General features: G+C 37.6%; 1 protein-coding gene across 38 annotated transcripts in view; it reads left to right on the top strand.

The window, feature by feature from the left end:
- RIMS1 (regulating synaptic membrane exocytosis 1) overlaps window positions 1–20,669 on the top strand; it is a 355,813-nt gene that overhangs the window by 189,418 nt on the left and 145,726 nt on the right. For all 38 annotated transcript variants that reach the window (XM_075414557.1, XM_075414516.1, XM_075414555.1 and 35 more), the window contains 4 exons: window positions 12,218–12,285; window positions 13,001–13,111; window positions 15,250–15,349; window positions 19,767–19,890. In XM_075414557.1, the coding sequence (XP_075270672.1) occupies window positions 12,218–12,285; window positions 13,001–13,111; window positions 15,250–15,349; window positions 19,767–19,890 (403 nt within the window). The remainder of the gene's footprint in view (window positions 1–12,217; window positions 12,286–13,000; window positions 13,112–15,249; window positions 15,350–19,766; window positions 19,891–20,669) is intronic.

The raw sequence follows: 20,669 nt of genomic DNA, 5'->3' as shown, positions 1-20,669 counted from the left end.
TTCTAGATAGCCACCTAGAGACCTCTTGCACATATTGGCATGAGGAGATGAAGGTGAAGTAGTGCTGGGATTGAGAAATACAGAGCTGTGACACACTGCGTTGTGGAGATTCAAGGCTGTGCTGTGGGTGCTGGCATACAGCAGCACGTCTCTAGCCTTTGGAACAGCATGGAATTGGGAGAAGTAAAAGATATTTTAAAATCACACTAGCCCCGTGTTTCCCGGTCCAGTTTTGGTCAGTCTGGAAAGCATTTGACTTTTCTGTGTCACAGACTGTAGAGTTATAAAGGACTATTAAACCAGACCATCTGTATCTCTCTGGCCATTAAATTTAACTTACCTCTTCCCATAACTACACTTCAGTTAAGCTAAATATTCCACTCTGAAATTTTACCTGTGTGCTGCAAGGAGAGAACCTGAGAGACTGAGCTGTCATCAAGGTCACTGTCATGGCAGGGTGTTGCTTAGGTGCAAAGACACCCAGAAGACAAACCATGATGCAGAGTAAAGCAAAACCAAAACCAACCACCAACAAAACTTAATTTCTCCACCAGTCTGACCTGTGGATGTATTTGGTGTTTGGGGGCAGGCAGTAGGCAAGACACCTGAGCCTGGCCTCTGGCCAGTCCTGCTAACTTCTTAAGTGCAAGGGTAATGGTTTTCAGAGAGCAGCCACGCTTGTATGCTATCCTCTCCTGTTACAACTGTGACAGAGTATATCCACCTCTTCTTCTGCACAGCCAGTCCTTAACTGGTTGACTTCCTTTCCCTGTTTCTACATCTGTTTATCCTGGTCTGAGTGTGGAGCCATTTTCTTGTCCACTCTGAACTGGGTCCTGTTTTTTCCAGTTAATTTTTCCAGTTTGTCAGGATAGCTTTGAAGTCCAGTCCTGGTCTCCTATAACTGGTCATTCCTTTCTCCTTGGGATCAGGTCACCTACAAATCTAATGTTTCTGTTTTATTATCTAAAATGGTAATGTGAGTGACTACTACTATATCCCAACATGACAGACCCTGCTTGATGAATACTGTGGAGTATTTTGTTACCAGTTTTAGCTGTTTAGAATATGCATTTTTAAATAGCTTTTCATTTTATGCTAGTTTTATCTAGACACTTTTTCTGGTGTGACTCTAACATGGCATACTCATAAACAAGTCTCCTGCTCAACTGAAGATATTTGACATCTGCTGTTTACCTGTCTTACTGCAGTGGTAGGAAATGACATTGGGTTAATTTATTATTGACACTTTGATTTTTTTTTTTTCCTTGTCTCTTCCTTCTTACTATTTTGAAGGTGATTTTTTTTTTTTAGCGTTTTTTCAGGAATTGATACTAAGCTGACTGGTCTATAAATTCTAGCCTCTCTTCCCCTACCCCCTCCTTGAAAAATATGTGCTGTTTGCTGTTTCTCAGTTTTGTTGAACTGCATTCATACTTCACTAATTCTCAAGAAATAATTGTTCCTGGCAATGAGATAGCTTCAGACAGTTCTGTGTAAATACTCCAGGATGAAGCGAATTAGCCTACTGTATGATATATCTAGACAATCTGACCTCTTCCTGCTTTGGCATAATATCTGGTTTTTATGCTACAGGCATTGTTAACTCGTTGCTATGAGTTTTACCTGAGTTTAGTTTTAGGAGAACTTATTTTAAAAAAAAACCCTTAGCCTTCTTGGTATTACTTGCTCATAGAGCCAAATGGTAGCAGACACTTTCCGTAGTATTCTAAACGGCAAGTACTTGGTACTAGACACTAAGTGCTAGAGACTTAAGATTTGCAGAATAATCTCAACTATTTTTGCATATTTTGCTGTTTGAATTAATTTTTGTGTTTCTGATTTTACTTTGTATACGTCCTGGTACTCTGTCACTAAGTTCCTCACTGAAAGGCAACTTTCCATGGATTGTTCTAGAAAATGAAACATTTATGACTTAGCTGGTCAGTCTTTAACTGGATCTCTTCTCCCTCTGTATTGGGCTGGTTGTGCTTCTGATGTTGGAATTATTTCTTCAAATGCTTCCATGATTCCTGTACTCCTTTTGCTGTCACAGATGCTTGCTTATTTTCTCTAAGGTTGGGCTGTTTTGTTTTTGGTGGCTGAGGGTTTTTTGGGGGTTTTGGTATTTTTTTTTTTTTTTGTTGAAATGTTTTGGGTTTTTCTTCTGCTCAGCTTCCTTCCCTTTTCAAAGAGCAGAAAGTTTATTCACTTTCACATTCATTCTTAACTCTTTCCTCTCTACTGGTGGGAAGCAAAGCTCCAAAGGTCTTTTGCTGGTTGCTTTCCTAGTGTTATTGATCTTTCACTGTGTGCTCCAGAGTTTCTTCCTGCAGTATTCCCCTCTGAACTGGAGAAACTAAAGTCTTTAAAACCTCTCATTATCTTCTAATGCAGCATAATGGAGGATTCTGATGAATGCTTATAAAAAAAAAACACCTCACCAGGCTCATCTTCCTAATTTGATGCTCTGGAATATGTCCCCGTGATGGTACTGCTTGAAGTGCTTTTCTCTTTAATCATAATCCAGAGAATTCAATCTGCTGTATTTATTTCTACAGTCCAGAAACTGAGGAAAACCAAAAGCTTTTTTTCCTCCTCAGACTCTTTTTCTTTGTAATATTTGAGATTTTTGTCCCACAGTTTTCATGAGAATGAAATCGTAACTTTGATTATGAAATACAACCTTCTCGTCATTTCTCAAGTGACCTGTGCAGGTCTCCATGATTGACTCTCTGTGTACATGTTGGACAATCAACAGAAAGGCTCACTGTCTTTCCCCCTTCCCATTCCTGTGGTCCTGTGCATAATGAGAAGGCTTGAGCCCAGTTGCTGTGGTTTTTATCATCATGTTTATAAACACCATGTATTACCTTCTATATCTGAGCAGAAATGCATTTCTTCCTTCCCCGCGGTAGGAGAAAATGTGTGTTCAAATAAGCCTTTCTGGGCATGGCCCGTTTTGGTTGTCTTATTTGCAGCGAGTGCTGCGTGGGCACTGATACCTCGCTGGGCATTGTATCTGTGGGACTTCTAAGTCATGGACTGCTGTTTCACAGCCTTACACTTTTTTCTTACTAGAAATATATACATATAAACTGTATACATACTTGCTTATACTTGTTAAAATTCCTGTCTACTGGCGGGGTAGAAACACCCTGGTGTTTGATGAGAATTTATTTTCAGCTTTGATTTATGAATTGTAATTTGTTCATAAATCAGTCTTTAACAAATATTAAGATAAAAAATGTTCAACTAAATCTTCTTTAAAATTGTCAGAGGAAAAAGACCAAAATGAAATATTACCTTCTTTTGCAGTAACACCTACTCAATTGCTTTTAAATGTCCACAGGAAAAAAAAATCACACACACAACAGCTGAAAGCTATTTTGTCTATGTGGGCATTTTAAAATACCTTCTTCTACCTCTCCGTAAAAGGCAATAAAAACAAACCAAAAAAACCACAGGGAAGAAAAATTGTGTTAGGATGAAAAACAGCACAGCATACTTGAAGTGCTGAGAATTCCTTCGGAACAGCAGAAAAGTGATTAAGAGCTGGTCAGTTTTTTAGTGTACAAAATAACTGCGTATCCATGTCTCCAAAATTACAAGCCCATGTGACTTTTTGAGGTAACTTGCTGTATGTTTTGCAAATTTCATCATATGCTGAACAAAAATATTACCAAGAGATCATGCCAAATCTAAAATGGTGTTAATTGTATGAAACAGGATCTCAAATAAAACTGTTAGAACAAGTTAGTGTCGATATTGAATAGCAATTAAATGGGAGTAGTAAATTTATTCAAAGGACTGCTAAATTTCAAAAAAGAGATCTCCATCTGTCCATCTGCAGAGTTAACTTCCACTCAAGGGTAATCAAAGTCAGCAAAATCAACACTCAGAGTTAGCCCTGAGACAATGTTTTTCTTAGATCTTCAGATACCACAGTATCAAAAATCAATTAAAATACTTGCCTGCTGATTTGAAGTCTTTGGTAGTGCTAACCACTTTTTCTGGTATCCTGAACAAAATACTTTTAACCAAGCTTTTAAAAGAACTTTTAAAATAAATAGGTATTTATGCATCTGGCATAGTTTTTTACATCTCAAAGTCTTTCCAGGTTCTTTAGCACTTGAAACACACTTGCTGAAGACCTTGCAGAGCATGCTACTGATGGCCATGCCTTTGTGAATCGTGTATATTCTTGGACTCACGTGCTTACAGTAAGACTTGCACATCATCAGAATAACATTTTAGACAGTCTCAGAGATAAAAATAAACATCTAGCTGGAAAGGGTTGATCAACTCTTCAACACTCTCAGTGTCTGAGTGAAGGAACTAAATAATGTTGGCTCAGGGAGTCTCATGAGCAGACTCCCTAGAGATTCAGGAAACTCAGAACAGCTTCCTTTTTACATTCCTTGTGTCTGTATTAAATGTTTTAGAAACATTCACAAATCCTCAGTTTGTTACTTGACTGGATAGATCATGATTTTGACTTCAAGCTTCCATTAGCAAGATTAGTAATCTTTGCTTTCAGTAATTTATAAAGCTTTCTAACAACACTGAGATCATTCAAGTAGGAAGTCTGTGTTCTGAAACATAAAAATGGGCCCAGCTCTTTTTGCATTGGAAGGTCTTTTGCAAGTATACCTTTTGAGAAATGCTCTTGAGCCATCAGTGAACACAAGTGCAATATTTTGTTAAAAAAAGAGTGTATGTGTAAACTGCACTCGTATTTAAAATTTAAAAAATCACAATCCATAAAGTAAAAACCTGTTTGCTAAATAAATATCTGGAGAAGAAACCCATGTGATATTTTATATAGTCCACAGCAAATTCACCTTGCTTTCGGGTGAAAAGAATATATGGAAAGAATTTTTAGTAATCAGCCACTGACAAAGCATTCCTTTGCAAAATGAAAAATAATTGTGAATTTGTGAACTCTTGTAAAGAAACAACTCTGCAATAGTAACTAAGGGAGAAGTCAAATGGATTTTCATTTTCACTAGATTTAGTTTAATATTAGTGTCCTTAACAATCAAAAAAGTATTTCATGATGTCACTACTTTCTTGCTTAATTATTTCTGGATTTCTTGTTTGCAAATATCAATTAGCATTACAACCTGTGGTGTGCTCACAATGTAGCTACCACTTTAAAAAGGATTTTTAAACTAAGGGGTTTGTTTCAAAATAAAATGCCAAAGTGTTCATTTTATGTGATAGAGAGTATGAGATGTCCTCATCTTCTAAACACAAGAGTAAGGAATAAACATTTATTTTCAGTGTGTGCTGGACAAGCCCAGGCTTTCAGCTACCTAGATCTGAAAGCCCAGTGCTTGGTAAAGCTCAGTAGACCCTTTTTCAATGATTTTCTGTTGCTAAGAAATTTGATTAATATGTAGAAAAGCAATTTTATATCACATCATTGCATTAAAATGCCTAAATAAAATTGAATTGAGGGAAAGATCTGAGAGGCTGGCTCTAGGTTTAGAAGCTATAGGCGTCACAGGCATATGTGCCAGGTCTGTCCCCCAAATACGAATATTATATATATAAATGGTCACTTGTATGGAGTACTAGTCTTTATTTGAACTTTGGAATCTAACAGTATGTTAGCAGCTATACAGTGCTTAGGACACGTGCCAGCAGGGAACTCAAATCCAATGCAATTGTATATTTTCTGTACAAAATAAAACCTAAACTTCAGTCATGTGGTGCATTCTTCCCACATACTGCATTGAGCCATCCTGTGCTTGAACTGCATAAATGGTAAAACACAGACCTCGTTCTGCACGGATTTAAGTTCTTAACTGTAGGCATCTGAAGTGGGTTGGTTTGAGATCAAGGAGATAATGAGCATTCTTGTGAAGCTTTCTGTATAAATAGGCATAGGTAGCTTTTGAATTCTCTGCTTCCATTTTACATGCTAGGGCTGTCTGTCAATCCAGGGTACTTGTGTTTTCTCTTTATGTGGTTAGTAGTTTGACTTGGATGATTTAAGAATACACTGAACTATTTTTCTGACATGATAAAAAGATTAGCATCTTTCTTTTTTCTTGGGCACAGAAGTACTTTCTTACTTAGCAATAGACCTATCAGATCTGTAACAGCAGCCAGATGTTTTCGATGGCAATAACAGTGTGCTGAAGACATTTACTAATAGCATGCAGAGTGGTCTTCTAACTCATGGAAGCTCAGGCTATGGAGGAGGAAGACAATCAGGTTGATGCATGGAGTTTTATTACGTTTGTTGTAACTTTCTGTAGGTGGGTATGTGGCTTCGATTGATGTTGGTTTTTTTACCTTGGGAAACAATTGATCATTTCTATGAGATGCTGATAGTTCCATGGGAACTGTGGAAGACACAACAGAGGATGTTCCAGGTCTTTAAACTTTACTGTCTGTTTAATGCAAGCTATGTTTGACTCTAAAAATTAACAAAGGTAAATACATAAATGCCTGTTGCCTGTGTTAACTGGAGAGATCTAATCTGACTAATAGGAAGACAATTTACACCGTAATTGTAGATGCAGCTGCTGAAAAATAGTTGTCTGAAGTTTCCTAGTTACATGATAGAACTGCTTTATTAATTAGCAGCTACATGTTAGTCTCAATTCAGTGCCTAACATGGGCTGACTGACTCATCACTAGACTGTCTGCTTCTTGTCTTAAGTAACTGCTACAAACCTAATGTGTCTGGATTTGAGCAAAACAGCAGTGGAGCGTTCTTTGGTGAATATCAGTGGTCTCTGAATACAGTCTGGATGGATTTGGGGAAACATCGTGGGGTATTTTATCTCCAGTATTCAAGACTCTTTGGAAATCAGCACAACTGGTCATACACAATAGTGGACTTTCTCGTATTTTGTGCTTGTTTTGGCTTTGCAAGAGAGGCAAGGCTGTCATTTCCAGCACTTCTCAGCTTTGCAGGATCTCACTCGAAATCGCAGAATCCCAGCATTAGCTTTTGGCATGGGTAGTGCTGCTGGAAATGAAGTATTTTAGAGAAAGTGTTTTTGTGGTGGTATGAATTTTCATTTCCCTTTATTTTGAGAGTGTGCATGTTGCGGATATAAAAACAACAGCAATTTATTAAGAGTTTTATTTCCTGTCTTGAAATTTGATCAAAGACGTCAACACATTTGTATCTTGTAAAGTGGATTTATGATTATATCTGTCTGTGTCCAACAGTAAAATAATCAAGCAGCAGCATGTTAATAGGAAAAACATTTCATTGCTGGCAGGATAAAACTTTTGAATTACTCCCTCAGGAAAAAAGGTTTTATATATATACTTGTTTCACTCCACTGGTCTTAAATAAAATATGCATTATAACTGCAAATGTATTTTTAATAATACGCTTTAAGTTGTAATACTTTTTTGTATGTTTCAGGAGTATATCATTAATGTACAAAAATAATGATACAGTATATGTGTATTTTCATGGGGGCCTATTATTTTCAAGTTTTTCATGTTTTTTAAATTTAAAACAATGTTTCAAAAGTGTTTAAGAGCAGTTTAAGCCAGTAAATCAATTATTTGCTCCTCGGAATTTTTCCTCTCCATAATGTCTTAAATTTGTCTTACTTTACTAGTTATTTTTAGTGACTTTTAGCAGTGCAGAGAGTACTCTGCATATAGGGTTTTTTGTTATAAGTTTTGGTGGGTTTTTTTAGAAAATCTGAAAATCTGAAATTATGCTCTTAGATTGTAAGTGTTTGCATGTTATTTACCTACTTCTGGATCTCAGTAATATTAGGTCAGTGAAATTATTTTGTGTAATTAAACAAATAGTCATTTCTGGGATGTGGCAGTGCAAGAATGGCATAAACAGGTATTAAGTAAAGAAGCAGCAGTGACATAGCACAATCAAGGAGAAATTATTTTTGGAAGTATAGCTATAACAGTACTGATCTGCAGATGTCAAGAGCCTGGTGTCAGTGTTGCTGGCATTAAATACTTTTCAAGCTCATTTGGGGATTTTGTTCCTTTATGTTTTAGTTTTCATGTTCTATGCTATAAGTTTTTATGGATGTAGATTAACTGACACTTTCGATTGTAGACGCCTTTTTTACAGTTGTACATTCACCCAAGAGTTTGCATGCCAGTGGTCTATTTCATACTGAATTTTAATGGATTTTAAAAATTCAGTGATTTTTTTAAGAATGTGGACTCTTTTCTCCCCAGTTCATGCATTTTTGCAGCTTTTAAAATATTCACCTAATTGTAGACCCATCACTTTCAGTCAAGAATTTTGATTTGAAAGTTGCCTTTTATGCATTCCTAATTGTTGCGTTAAAAGGGGTAAGGGAGTCTGATAAGCGGCAAAAGGAGAGCCCTCCAGTTGAGTCATGAGGTTCAGAGCAGACCCCCTTATGTTCTAAACTCTCTCTCAGAGAGGAGTCTAGGTGTGGCTGGATCTACTCCTAGTCCCAGACTTGGTCAACGGTTTCTGTCTAAGAGGTTAAGTGTGTAGCCACTTAGCAGATTCAACTTGTCTGCCAGAGCCCTTCCAAGGACTTTCACTGAAACAGTTTCGCAAAGTTGAAACAATAGGTAATTTATTCAAGCAACAGGTATCACAGATTCGGGATTGCCATTGATAAATGCACTGTCTACAAAAGTTGAGCTCAAAGTAATAATTTAGTGCTTTAGTTAACAATGTGTTCCTGGGGATACGTCTGACAAAGTCAGAGGCGCGACTCTTGCCAAAAAGGCGTCCCTTCTTGGGGGGGGAAGAGAGGCTCAGGCTCATCAACCCATCTGTTAGGTAGAGTTCTCGCTTGGCTCCTCCTCCAAAGAGAGTTTTTCAAGTGCCAAATTTTATACCTTTGAAAATCTTTTTGCGAGGTGGGACTCAGTCAATTATTGTGTGTCGATTGGCTCTTGGCATGGAATGTCGTGTCGTCACAAGCGGGACTCAGCAGTTTGACACGTGGGCATCTTGGTATGTGCTCAGGAGGGCCATCTGTTTTTTATCCAAAGCAACATCTGGCTGCACAGCCTTCGCCGCTCCCCACAGATCACTGGATTTACAGTGATGGGCTATCCCCCCTTACTTCTGTCTGATAAGATAAACACAAGTCAATTGCTCGCTTTGTTAACTCTTTGGCTCTTGATGCCTGAGTCCGAGTTTGTCTTTCATCTTGCATTGACAAGTCCAGCAAGGCCATCGATTACACCAGTGTATCGTCAATGCTCCTGCTCAGTTCCACCGCCTTTGCAGTGCAGTTCCTGCTCTCAGCTTTTGAGAGCAGGGGGCGAAAGGACCATGGCCCTGGCTGGCTGCAGTGGATGTATCTGGGGGCTTGGAATTTACCAAAGTGCAGAACAGACCGGAGGGGTGAAAGGGACAGAAAGCTGAAGGCGTATGTGTGGGGAGGAGGGGGTTGCGAGGATGTAGCTTAGTGTCGAGGGGCGTAAGGGGAAGGAGGGATTAGAATACACAGCCTAAAGAGAGGACACTGAAGCCAGGAGCAGAAGGAGGCAGAAGGTGGATGATGGCAGAAAAATGGACAGGGAAGAAAGGCAGAGAAGGCTAGATAGTTGGTGAAGACGGGAGAATTAGCAGTTTAGCCAAGACAGAAGACATATGAGAGGATCTTTCTGTAGCAGGGACTTGGTGGGGAAGGATGCTGGATGCATGAATCAAGTGGTCATGGATACACAATAACCAACAGGAAGAACAGCAAGCTAACTTGGACCCGGAAGCCGAAGCTGGGGAAGGAAGAAAGGAAGAGAGCAGGGAGCAACAGGGAAAAGAGCAGAAATGTTTTTGACCTTTTGGATGCATATGCCTGCAAGCTGGAGCTGACATTTATTCCTCCTTGAACATTTCTCTATTGCTGAGCAAATAGCTGTGAAACATGGAGGCAAAATATGTTGTGGTTTGCCTGTGGCAGGCCGGCGCACACAGGAGAAGTTGCTTTTTGGTGTTACTGTTGAGTCCGTCACAGAAAATTGGAGAGTTCTGAGCCACAGAACTGGCTTCTGAGCCACAGTTCTGGCTTACTGCCAGAACTTGGGGTGACAGGCTGATTTGTGGATTTGTTGTTGTTCTTGTTGCAATTTTGAAGTCTATAAAGGTGCAAGGAGTGATGCTAAACATAAAACTAAAAGATCTTCAATGTGAAGTTAAGCTCTCCAAAACTGCAGAAATGCGGTAGCTGATGCAACTGCAAGCTGTCTCGTGTGGTTATGCATATGAAAATAAGCTGTTTAAAAATGAAAATAAGCTGATTAAAAATATGCTTATGCATATGATCATGTAGTTCATAAAACTATTAAGGATTTTACAGATTACGAAGTGATACAACTTGTATTTCATAATTAGCATCTAAATACTTGTAGAAAAAGAGTCAAAAATAATAAACTCTTCATGTAAATGTATATTTTTTTCTTGCTAGAAGAGTGCTTTGTTTCGACTTGTGTTGAATGCCTGAGCGCTAGTAAGAGTAGTGATATGACAGTAGTATTAGAGACGTGTTTTATAAGATAACATAGTGAAGATGTATTGTCTAAAGTGTACATAATAAAGAAAATGTGTTTTCTGAAGACATACAGCATATTGAGAGTGCAGAGGGTATCAGCAGTAAGTATCTGACTTTAATGAAAAAGTAGGATTTTTACCCGGTGACTTTTAAATGATTGGTAAAGAGTTTGTAGGAATGTTGTTAGGAAAGCTTGTGAGTAGTTGTTCTGTAACGAAAACTAACTCTGGGACATAATTATTTAAATACTTGAAAACAAAAATCACTTGAGAATTCAAAAAGCAGTGCTAGCAAACCATTCCACTAACGTACTTCAAGTGACCAAGGTTCTCTGCCAAAGTGAGGGTGAAAAATGCCAGAAGTGCAGGTATGGATATAAACCTCAGTGAGAGGTGGCTGTATTTCCTTCAGGGTCTGAAACTAACCTCTGAAGTGTTAGTTTAGGCTTTGGTTTGGTGGGGGTTTTGTTTTTTCGCGTGTTTAAAGGCATGGTAAGCTAAATGGCAGAAGCATCTACTTTTTCTCAGATAAAATTCAAAAATATCTCTTGGTTATTTCAGGTCAAGCTTTTATATTCTACTGTTATTGCTAGAAAGCTTTAGGAAGAGTTTTCATTCTCATTTGTAATGACACTATTGCATTTTATTAATATGCTGTGGAAATGCCAAAAGGGATGAAATAATGTCAAGGTTCAGACCTCACAGGTGTATTCTGTTTAAAACTAGTGCTAGCGCAGAAATCATTCCCAATGTCACCTGCACCCTTCCTCTTTGTAAAGAAAATTGCACTCTGAATTGCATTGCCCGATATTCTTCCTCTTGCAGTTCCTGCCTTGTCCTTTTCCTCCTTGGAGTGCACATTGATATCAGTCCTCCATCACAGACAACTGCTGGTGAAGTTGGTAGTTTTTTGCTACTGACTCAGCCTCTACAGCTGTCATACATTAAGTCAGACTGTGGTTTCCTTAGCTTTCCATGAATTCATATATACTCTCTGTGGTGTTTCACTTGGCTGTCTTTTCTCCCAAACCCTACCCACAGTTCCCCTCCTTGGCCCAAAGGGCTCATGGCTTCCAGACCACTGTAATTCATGGTTTGTTCTGGATGTACGTGGTGTGTAAGTTTCTCCTAAGCAAAATGAAAGATTGCAACCTCGTATCTGCTGTTGGCACTATTTGCTCTATTTGTGTGGCTGTTTTGCCTGGTGCTCTGTTACCCTTTGCCAGCTCCTGTGCTGCTCCGTCTGTACAGTACCTGTTGTCACAGTATTGATCAACTGCTTGGCAGGTTCTTAAGTGTGGTTGTTCTGACCTTAACTGTAGCTAGGTGACTATTTTGTGGAGTATTCTCTCTCATGTTATTAGCTGTAGTCCTTTGTGTTTGTTATGGAATGGGGGGTGGGTAGTGGGCTGTGAATGCAATGCGCTGGGGTCCATTCTTGGAAGATGACTGGGCAACTCAAAAACGGCCGGAGTGTACAACTGATTCTGAGTGCAATTTGTGAAAAAGCAGAAGTCCAGATAAATGCATTATTATGTATTTTTGTTTTTATATTATCAGGCTGTATTGTTTTCAAATTGATATAAGTTAATTTGAATCATAATACAGGTTTTTTGTATTTGTTTCATCAAACTATTGCACATTAAAATTCATGCGTGCAGAAGTAATCATTCCTACATCTATCTTTGAGAGATTACACATTTCTTTCTATTCATATTCCTCCAGGTGACTTGGATTATTACTGGCTGGATCCTGCCACGTGGCACAGCAGGGAGACATCCCCTATTAGTTCGGTAAGGAATGTGGAAAAAGAGGTTTATGAGTATGAATTAAAATGTTTGATTATTTCAGTTCAGCACAGATATTTTGTTGTAAAAAAATTATTCTATACAAAGTATATGAAAATTTGGTTTAGTGGATGATGGAAATTGAAATCAGAAAGAAATTTTAATCAAAATCTATACTAGTAAAATTGCCTGAATTTTAACTTGAATTGTATTCTTTTTATAGACATGATACTACATTTAACTACACACCACAAAAGCAGCTATGAGTGTGATGCTGCTGTGGGAGAAATTAATGACTTTTTCTGTTGACTTGGAATGGGAAAGGATCATGTGGATTTTTATTATATAGTGAGCCCATATGATAGAGGGGTATATGTATGTTAGTCTAAGGAACAGAATTTACGAATGCACTTTTGGGGGTCATGGAATTTAAAAGTGAATATTTAATTTTGTGACCTAAGATATGTTTTAAATGTTTAATTGTATTGAACTTTGAATTGTAGTAGTTCTACCTGCAGACTTCGTACTGAGGTTTTTTTACAGTGCGTATAGTCCAGCAGATAGAGTAATAGAAAGCTTAGGTGCAATAGGTAACACAGCTGAAGAATGTTTGTGTCTACCGTGATATAATGATCCAGAAATTTCGTTGGTTTGTAAATGTGTATTGAAATACAGGAAAGTAGCTACACTTCTTTAATTCCACTACTTGTTTTTTGAACAGCATCCAGTAACGTGGCAGCCTTCTAAAGAGGGCGATCGCTTAATTGGGCGTGTTATTCTTAACAAAAGAACAACCATGCCAAAAGAATCAGGTGCATTGTTGGGACTAAAAGTAAGTATTACGTGGTTTATATGGTAAACGAAAGAAACTTCCACTGACCTTAGAGCTAGAGGTCTAATACATTAAATCAGAGGACTATCCAATTTTATGGTCATTTGACAAAAATATGTTCCACATTTTTATCAAGTTTTGAAAGTTATACAGATTAATTATCCTTCTGTGCAGTATTCCACTCATCCATGGCAAAGGAGCTGAACTGTTCAGATTAAAAAGTATATGTTTATTCAGCTTTCCGTCTGCAAGATATACACTGCACATTGCAATGCACTAGTGGAGTCCTGCCTTTTCTAGCTCTACTGTTTGCATTTCAGTCATTTCATAATCCACACACACAAATGTCATCCAGATGCAAATGTTTACAAGGTCAGTGTTTAAAATCCATGCAGCCATTCAGAAACAGAAATTTTGTAGAAAGAAACTAAACATTTATACAAAAATTTGCAAAGAAACCATATAAAGCATAGTAGAGATTATAGTAAATGTAATTCCAGTTAATCTGGTGCCCCAATGTTAAGATACTGGGAACACTGTCCAGTTGATTTAAATCCCTAAATAAGTCATTTGTAGTGGACTTTTGGGTTTGTGTCCTGAAACTGCTGTAACACTAAAGAGAGTGTGCTACTTCTGAAGCTGGTGGGGAGTACGGTGTGCCAGTTCAAGAGTTTCTTGCTCCATGTATGTTTTTTACTACGTGGAGCTCCAAAAATGACTGAGATGATTTAATTTGGGTGTCTTCCTCTCCCCCCTGAGAACAACAAAAACCATGCAAAATATGAAACATTCCTGTCCATTTAGGACAGAGCCTGCTTCAAAGGGTGCTGACACTGAACTGCTCCTTGCGTATAGTTGTCTGATAGTTGAGTCCCTCACATCTGATGAAGATGTGGGTTGTCGGTTCTGTTTGTCATGGTGGGAATTAAATCAGGAAAGAACCTTGCGAACTTGGTAATGGCATGTCCTGGGTAAGTGCCATTTATCCACCTTGAAGTGAGATCATGTGGCGTGGGGATATAGAGAACAGCTTCACTCTACTTAATGTCTGGTAGTCTGTAGCACAAGGCTGATTTTTGCTGGCAGCAAGCAATTTTTTTCAATATGTGAGGAAAAAAGGTTGGTCCTAGTAGGAAATGTAGATTGGATAGGTTCTGTCTGATTTTTCAAACTTCATTTTTGTATGATATGAACTGAACCCCTCACTGGCTAAATTTAACGGATTGGCTTGTGACAACCTTGTTCGCAGGTAGGCTTCTGCATCTGCTTAGATACATATGTGTATTAAAGCTCATAGTAGTTCCTGTAATTGCAACATGGTGAAATAATACCAAATGAACCAGCATTGCACTGTTTTGTTTTATTATAAAATTCACAGGATGTTCCTGACAAAACACCTGAATGGAGAGAGTAAGATAGAGAATAGCAAGTCAGCAAGGCTACATTTTCTTGGTTTATATTTTATTAAAAATCTAATCTCTGGAGGGCACCTTTTTTTTTTTTTCTGGTTTTCCTGATCTCTGTATCATGCAGTCATCTCAAAAACAGCTCTATTCAGTTCTGTTTAGCAGAAGCCAGAAGTTGCTGTTTTGTTCTGTCGTGTGCTTGGATGAGAGGGCCTGAGTTTTAGCAGTAGCAGTGCTTTTGTGAACTGTTTGCCCATGTTTCATAGTAGTGTATTTGCTACGTTTTTAATTGTTGTACCAATTGCATTTGGAGACTTTCATACGTTTGGTTTGATGTGCACCTGCAATTTAAATGTAAGAACATAAGACACCTTGTTGCAAAAAGTACATTTTCTTGACTATTTATTAAGAAAAGTTCTTTCTGCAACAAATCTAGATACGTAGCAAATTGTGTAAGATTGCTTAGTCAAACACATTAAAACGAAGATTAATTTTATTCAGTCTGTCAGCTTTACTTCTTTTCAAGTTGATCTGGGTTTTTTGTATCTTTAACTTTGTCTTTAAGTCTCTGTAAAGCCCAAATTGATGATAGATTTGCTTATGCATATTTTTAGTTTAGTTTTAAAAATATTGTGAAAATTGACCTGTCTGTATATTTGTTGTTGATATGATGATATGTTGATATGATGTCTGGTTTGTGGCTTGGAAGCTCACGAATTTGTGATTAACCAGGTTGTTGGAGGAAAAATGACAGAACTGGGACGACTCGGTGCCTTTATTACCAAAGTGAAGAAAGGTAGCTTGGCTGATGTGGTGGGGCATCTCAGAGCAGGTAAATCAATCAGTTGCATACCAAATACACTGTCGTTTAATTAAGGCTTTTTATAATATAGCTGTTAATTTATATTAACATTGGTCATGTGATATGCTAATATTTTTAAAATACAGGACAGTGCTCTAAAGTTGTTATGCCACAGTTGTCTGCATTTCTAATTTATTATTAACTCCAATTACTTGGATGTATAAGCAAAATATAAGACCCTCCTGATGAATACTAGTATCAGGACCGAGTGTCACTGATAAATATTTTGCTTGCTAGCTCAAGAGCTGCTTGTTACACTCTCTATAGAAGCAATGCAAACAGTTTTTTAAACTCTTCCATTATGGCAAACAAACTCACTACAGTTACTTTACTTGCACTATAGTGTCACCTGAAGGATGATACACTGTGTATACAATGGACTTTTAGTGTTACAAATAAAAATGGAAAACAACCCAAGAAAATGATCTTAAAGTAATTCATTTAGATAAGATGTATATACTGCGCTTACTTACAAAGAAGTGACTGTGCTGCTGGCACTTTTCAAGCTTCTAAATGAAGCGAGAACTACACACAGCAGTTGATTTTCAAATTAATTCTTAGTGGTTTATATTTTTACAATGGCTCTAAGCAACTACTTTCCAAGTGCAGTCTTAGCAAACCAAAGTCTGTGCAGTACCTTCTTAGGAATCCAGAAGCTCTGATGACAGCTTGTATGAATTTAGGATAATTGCATGATGCAGATAGTAATAAAGAAGTAGAAAAGATGATGAGTCTCTAAAAATATCCTACTTTGTTTTGGCGTTTGTTAATTAGTTTTTTTACCATGTCAATATACAGGGAGTTGATAGCGCCAGTTATTATAGTTGTTTACAGATTTTAACTGCAGGTTATAATTACAGAAAATAAATTTCTCTCCATTAATCTTGAACTATTTGGACTGAAATACTACATTTCTTATGTCTGGTCTAGGTTGTTTTAAGTCAAAGCTATTTTTAATTTCTAAAAGTATTTTTAGAGACAAAATAATTTCACAGAAAAAATATTGCTTTGCGCATGTTTTCAGTGAATGAAAGTCTGTTCAGCCTATTGTGTGGGACTAAAGCACAAAAAAGGCATGCATGAGTCCTTGCTGTTAGGAAAAAACATTTTTTCATCTTTATGAAAAACCTCCAAAATTTGGCTAGTTAATAGATCTTTGAGTAGTTGTACAATCCTCCTAAATTTTAACAAAGGCAAACATAAAGTCTTGCATCAGGAACAGAAAAACCCAGTGCAACAGTAAGCGTTAGGAGCCAAACAGCCAGAAAGCAGCTTGGCAGAGAAGTGTCTGGAGGTGCTGGAGGACAGTAAGTTGAATGTGAGTCAGCAAAGCACCCTTGCAGTGAATGGCAATCCATGTACAAGGCTGTATTAGCAGGATTGTCTCCAGGAGGTTGAGGGAGGTGGTTGTTGCTCTCTATTCAGTGCATATCTGGAGTACTGTGTTGCATCTGAGTTCCTCTAGTGCAAGAGAGATACTGACAAGCTGGACTGGGTTGGGCAGATGGACAGAAAGTTGCTTAGGGGTCTAGAGCATGTGGTGTACAAGAAGTTGAGAGAACTGGGTTTGTTCAGACTGGAAAAGAAAAGACTATGCGAGGGTCTAGTTGTTTTTTTTACCTGGCTAATGGGAGGCTGCAGAGAAACCAGAGCCAGACTGTCCTCAGAGGTGCACAGTGGTCACACAAGAAGCAATGTGCACAAACCGGGATGAGGGAGATCCTCTTTGTGAAAATCTTTTTGCTTGTATCTAGAGAGGGTAGTTAGGGCTTGAAACAGGTTGCCCAGAGGAGAATCTGCATATCCTTCCTTTGAGACACCCACATCTCATCTGGTCAAATCCCTGAGCAACCTGGTCTATCCTTTGATGTTGGCCCTCCCTTGAGCAGGGGTTGGAACTAGCTGACTTGCAGAGGTGTCTCCCAATCCAAATTATTATTTTAGAAATCAATATAAAACAAGTCAGATATTTGCAGCATAGGTCTGAAAACTTCCCATGTCTGCTGAACATGCATCAGTAAGTGGAGGTAGAATGCAAGATGTATTAATATGCCTTTTCACAGGTGTCTTAGATATTCTGGGATATATGCCTCACCAGCATAAGTGGCTCCATAAGGGTGCAGGTGTCCTTTAGGTTCTTCCAGACAGATTTGTGCAGCTATCTTGGTTTTCCTAAACTTCTGCAGTGTGAGATGTCTAACAGCTCCCTGACTGACTGACTTGCATCTCTGGGCTACTACAGTGGGACTTTAGACCAGGGACTTCATCTCACCTCAGTTTGTACCAGTGTATCACAGGATCATAGAATGGTTAAGGTGGGAAGGGACCTCTGGAGACCTCTAGTCAAACCCCAGTGCTTCAGCAGGGTCAGCTAGAGCAGGTTGCACAGGACCGCATCTGGTTGGGTTTTGCATATGTCCAAATTTTGAGTATCTGGATGGTGTTTTCCTGTTTCCATGCCTGTTAGTGAGAGCAGAAATCAGAATGTAAGCCTTATAGACAGCATCTTAGATGAAAGAGACAGTGAAAAAGGGCTTGGCTAGTCAAGAAGATCAAGAACTGGACAAGCTGAGCAAAAGATCGATGGTGGTGATCTGGTTAGAACTAACAGAACTGACATTTCACTCGTATCTCCATTTGGATCTAGTTTTCAGTAAGAATATTTGGAGCCACTTCTGTTAATTTAGCTTCCAGACTATGATGATCTTATGTTTAATCATCCTGGCAATTCTTTTTTTTACTTGTTCTGTCTCCTAGTGACTCTCAAAAGTAAAAAAGCTGCTAAAGTCCTCTAAAATAGCAACAGAGACACCTTATATGTTCCTCTTTAGGATTCTCAACCATGTTGCACCTATTTTGTCATCTGCAAAATATGATAGATTCATTGCTGTGTAACATAGGTTTATTTAGCGTTACAAATTTAGAATATGTCCCTGTTGGTTTTTGCTGTTAAGTTACAACTATTGCAAAGCTGGCCACATCTTGTTGCTTTTAATGCCTCAGATGCTTTTGTAAATTAGGCCAATTATCTCTAAAGAAATCAGATTTTATTTTAGTGATAAACAACGCATTAGTTTATAGCAGTTGTTAGCTTTAAAATACAGTGAGAATTACAGAAGAAACTGAGTGTGTTCCCACTAACTTGTAAGAATTTTAAATGAAATTCCTAGGCAATATCTAATTCCTTTTCCTGCTTGACAGAAGGTTATGAAATACTTAAAACGATTTCAGCTAAACAACGTGGCAGAACATTAAACTTATGTCAGCAAGCATTTATTAAGTCTGTCATTAGCAAGCCCTTACGTTTTAAAGAACGACAAAATGCTTTGAAAGCCAGTGGAATACTCTGTGGAGTCCTTTCTTAAAATACCAAAATACAGGCTGTTTGGGAGAAAGGACTGAGAATCGCTGAACGCAAAGAGAAATTGAAGCCCTGTGTTTTGGTAGATAGGACTTCAGTCAGGATAGTTTTCCTTGGCTTATTAACAAGTGCAGGTTTGGTCATTTAGCTTAGATGTGCTCAGAAAGGAGCAAAGCCAGCAGCTGAAGGGTTGTTCCTGACTGAGTGTGATAAACATAAAATCATTGTCAATAAAGAAAGATAAAATAATTGTCAATAAAGAAAGTAATATGGGGCATCATATAGTGATTGTGAAGTTTTGACTGCTGCATATGATGACGTGTAAGAGTATAAACTTACCTATGTTTCCTGCAGTTTAATTGTATACACAGAACTTTCTTTAGAAACTATAGTTCAAGATTTTCACCTTTTTATAATAAGGCTAAAATACAATGTAATGTACATACTGCTTAAATTCCAGAAACAGCAAGCTGAAGAAAGTTAACTAAATAACTTTCACATCATGTTTTCCTTTGTCCCCCCTAACATCCTCAGGAGACAGTAACTCACTCCTTGCTTTTATTTTTGGTTCATTTGACACAGACAGTGAAGACTGCCCTTTTGTAGAGAAATTGAAATACACGGTATATAAACTGTAATAAAATGTCATGATTTTAAAAGGCTTAACAATAGACTCTTGTATTTTTCATTTTGAAGATTAACCTGTTTTCAAACTTTAGTACTGCTAGTTAATAAAAGATCTTTTAAAAAGACTCTTTCCTATCATAGAACAATAACAGGTGCTCTACTATTTTGGAAAAACTTAATGTGTTTGCACAAGTGGTTTCATTAATATGTTTTGTGTGTACAAATTGTAGCCGTGTTCTGAGAAATGAGGCTGGATAGTGTCTCAAACCTTTATTGTGTTTCAGCACAGCTTTTTAATGGATTTTGGGCAACGTTATGTGGTTATCTAGATTTCATAAATGTTTTGCACTTCTTTGTAAAAGAATATGGAAATGAGATAAACTTCTCTTTAAATTCAAGGGGATGAAGTTCTAGAATGGAATGGTAAACCCTTACCTGGAGCTACAAATGAAGAAGTTTACAACATTATTTTAGAATCAAAATCAGAACCTCAAGTTGAAATTATTGTTTCAAGGCCTATTGGGTAAGGCTAAAGACTTATTTCTTAAGCACAGTTATTACTTCTACTAATGGGAGTTTTAAAGGGACTATTTGTGAGTTCATTTTTTTATCTCTCAGTAATGGAATATGATTCACTTTCTATTATTGACATTCTGTATATTCGATTTTCTTCACTGCTATTTACAATCTTGGATCTTTCCAGTGATATAAAAGTATAGATGTTATTTTCTGTATGGTCAAAGCACTAGCAAGGTTTTTGCCGAGTGACAAAGAAAAATTGGTAGATCAAGTGGACCTATGTATGAGAAAAATCTATTTTTTCAGGCTTTTAGCTTCATTAACTCAGAATAACTTACACAAGTATTCATGAGGAGAAGGAAGCATCAGCAACCATTGAGCACTGCAGGATTTTAATATGTCAATGCTAGCAGGATTTTAAACAGGCCTTCTCTAAGGACCTCAAAAAAGGAAAACCAGAACTCTTAATTGAAAGGGCTGTATTTATCCTTAAATGATACTGTCATGAAAATCAAAAGTGGAAACAAATATACCTTCATATTTATCAAGGTAATTTGTTTCATCAAAAATTAGCTTTAAGGTGTTATGTTTATAATCTTAATTTTTACTTACTATAAATCCAGGTTTGGGTTTTGTGGTGACAATTCTTATATTCTTGATTTTCCAAATAAGCCTTAGATCATAAAATTTGTTCAAATTGACTAGATTAGTGGTGTTGGCCCTACATTTATCACAGTTGTTTTAGTGATGTTCTATACTCCTTCACCTCTATTGGGACTGTTT

The sequence above is a fragment of the Opisthocomus hoazin genome, chromosome 2 (assembly GCF_030867145.1).
Source record: "Opisthocomus hoazin isolate bOpiHoa1 chromosome 2, bOpiHoa1.hap1, whole genome shotgun sequence".
Lineage (NCBI taxonomy): Eukaryota > Metazoa > Chordata > Aves > Opisthocomiformes > Opisthocomidae > Opisthocomus > Opisthocomus hoazin.
This window is presented reverse-complemented; position numbering and strand designations above follow the sequence as displayed.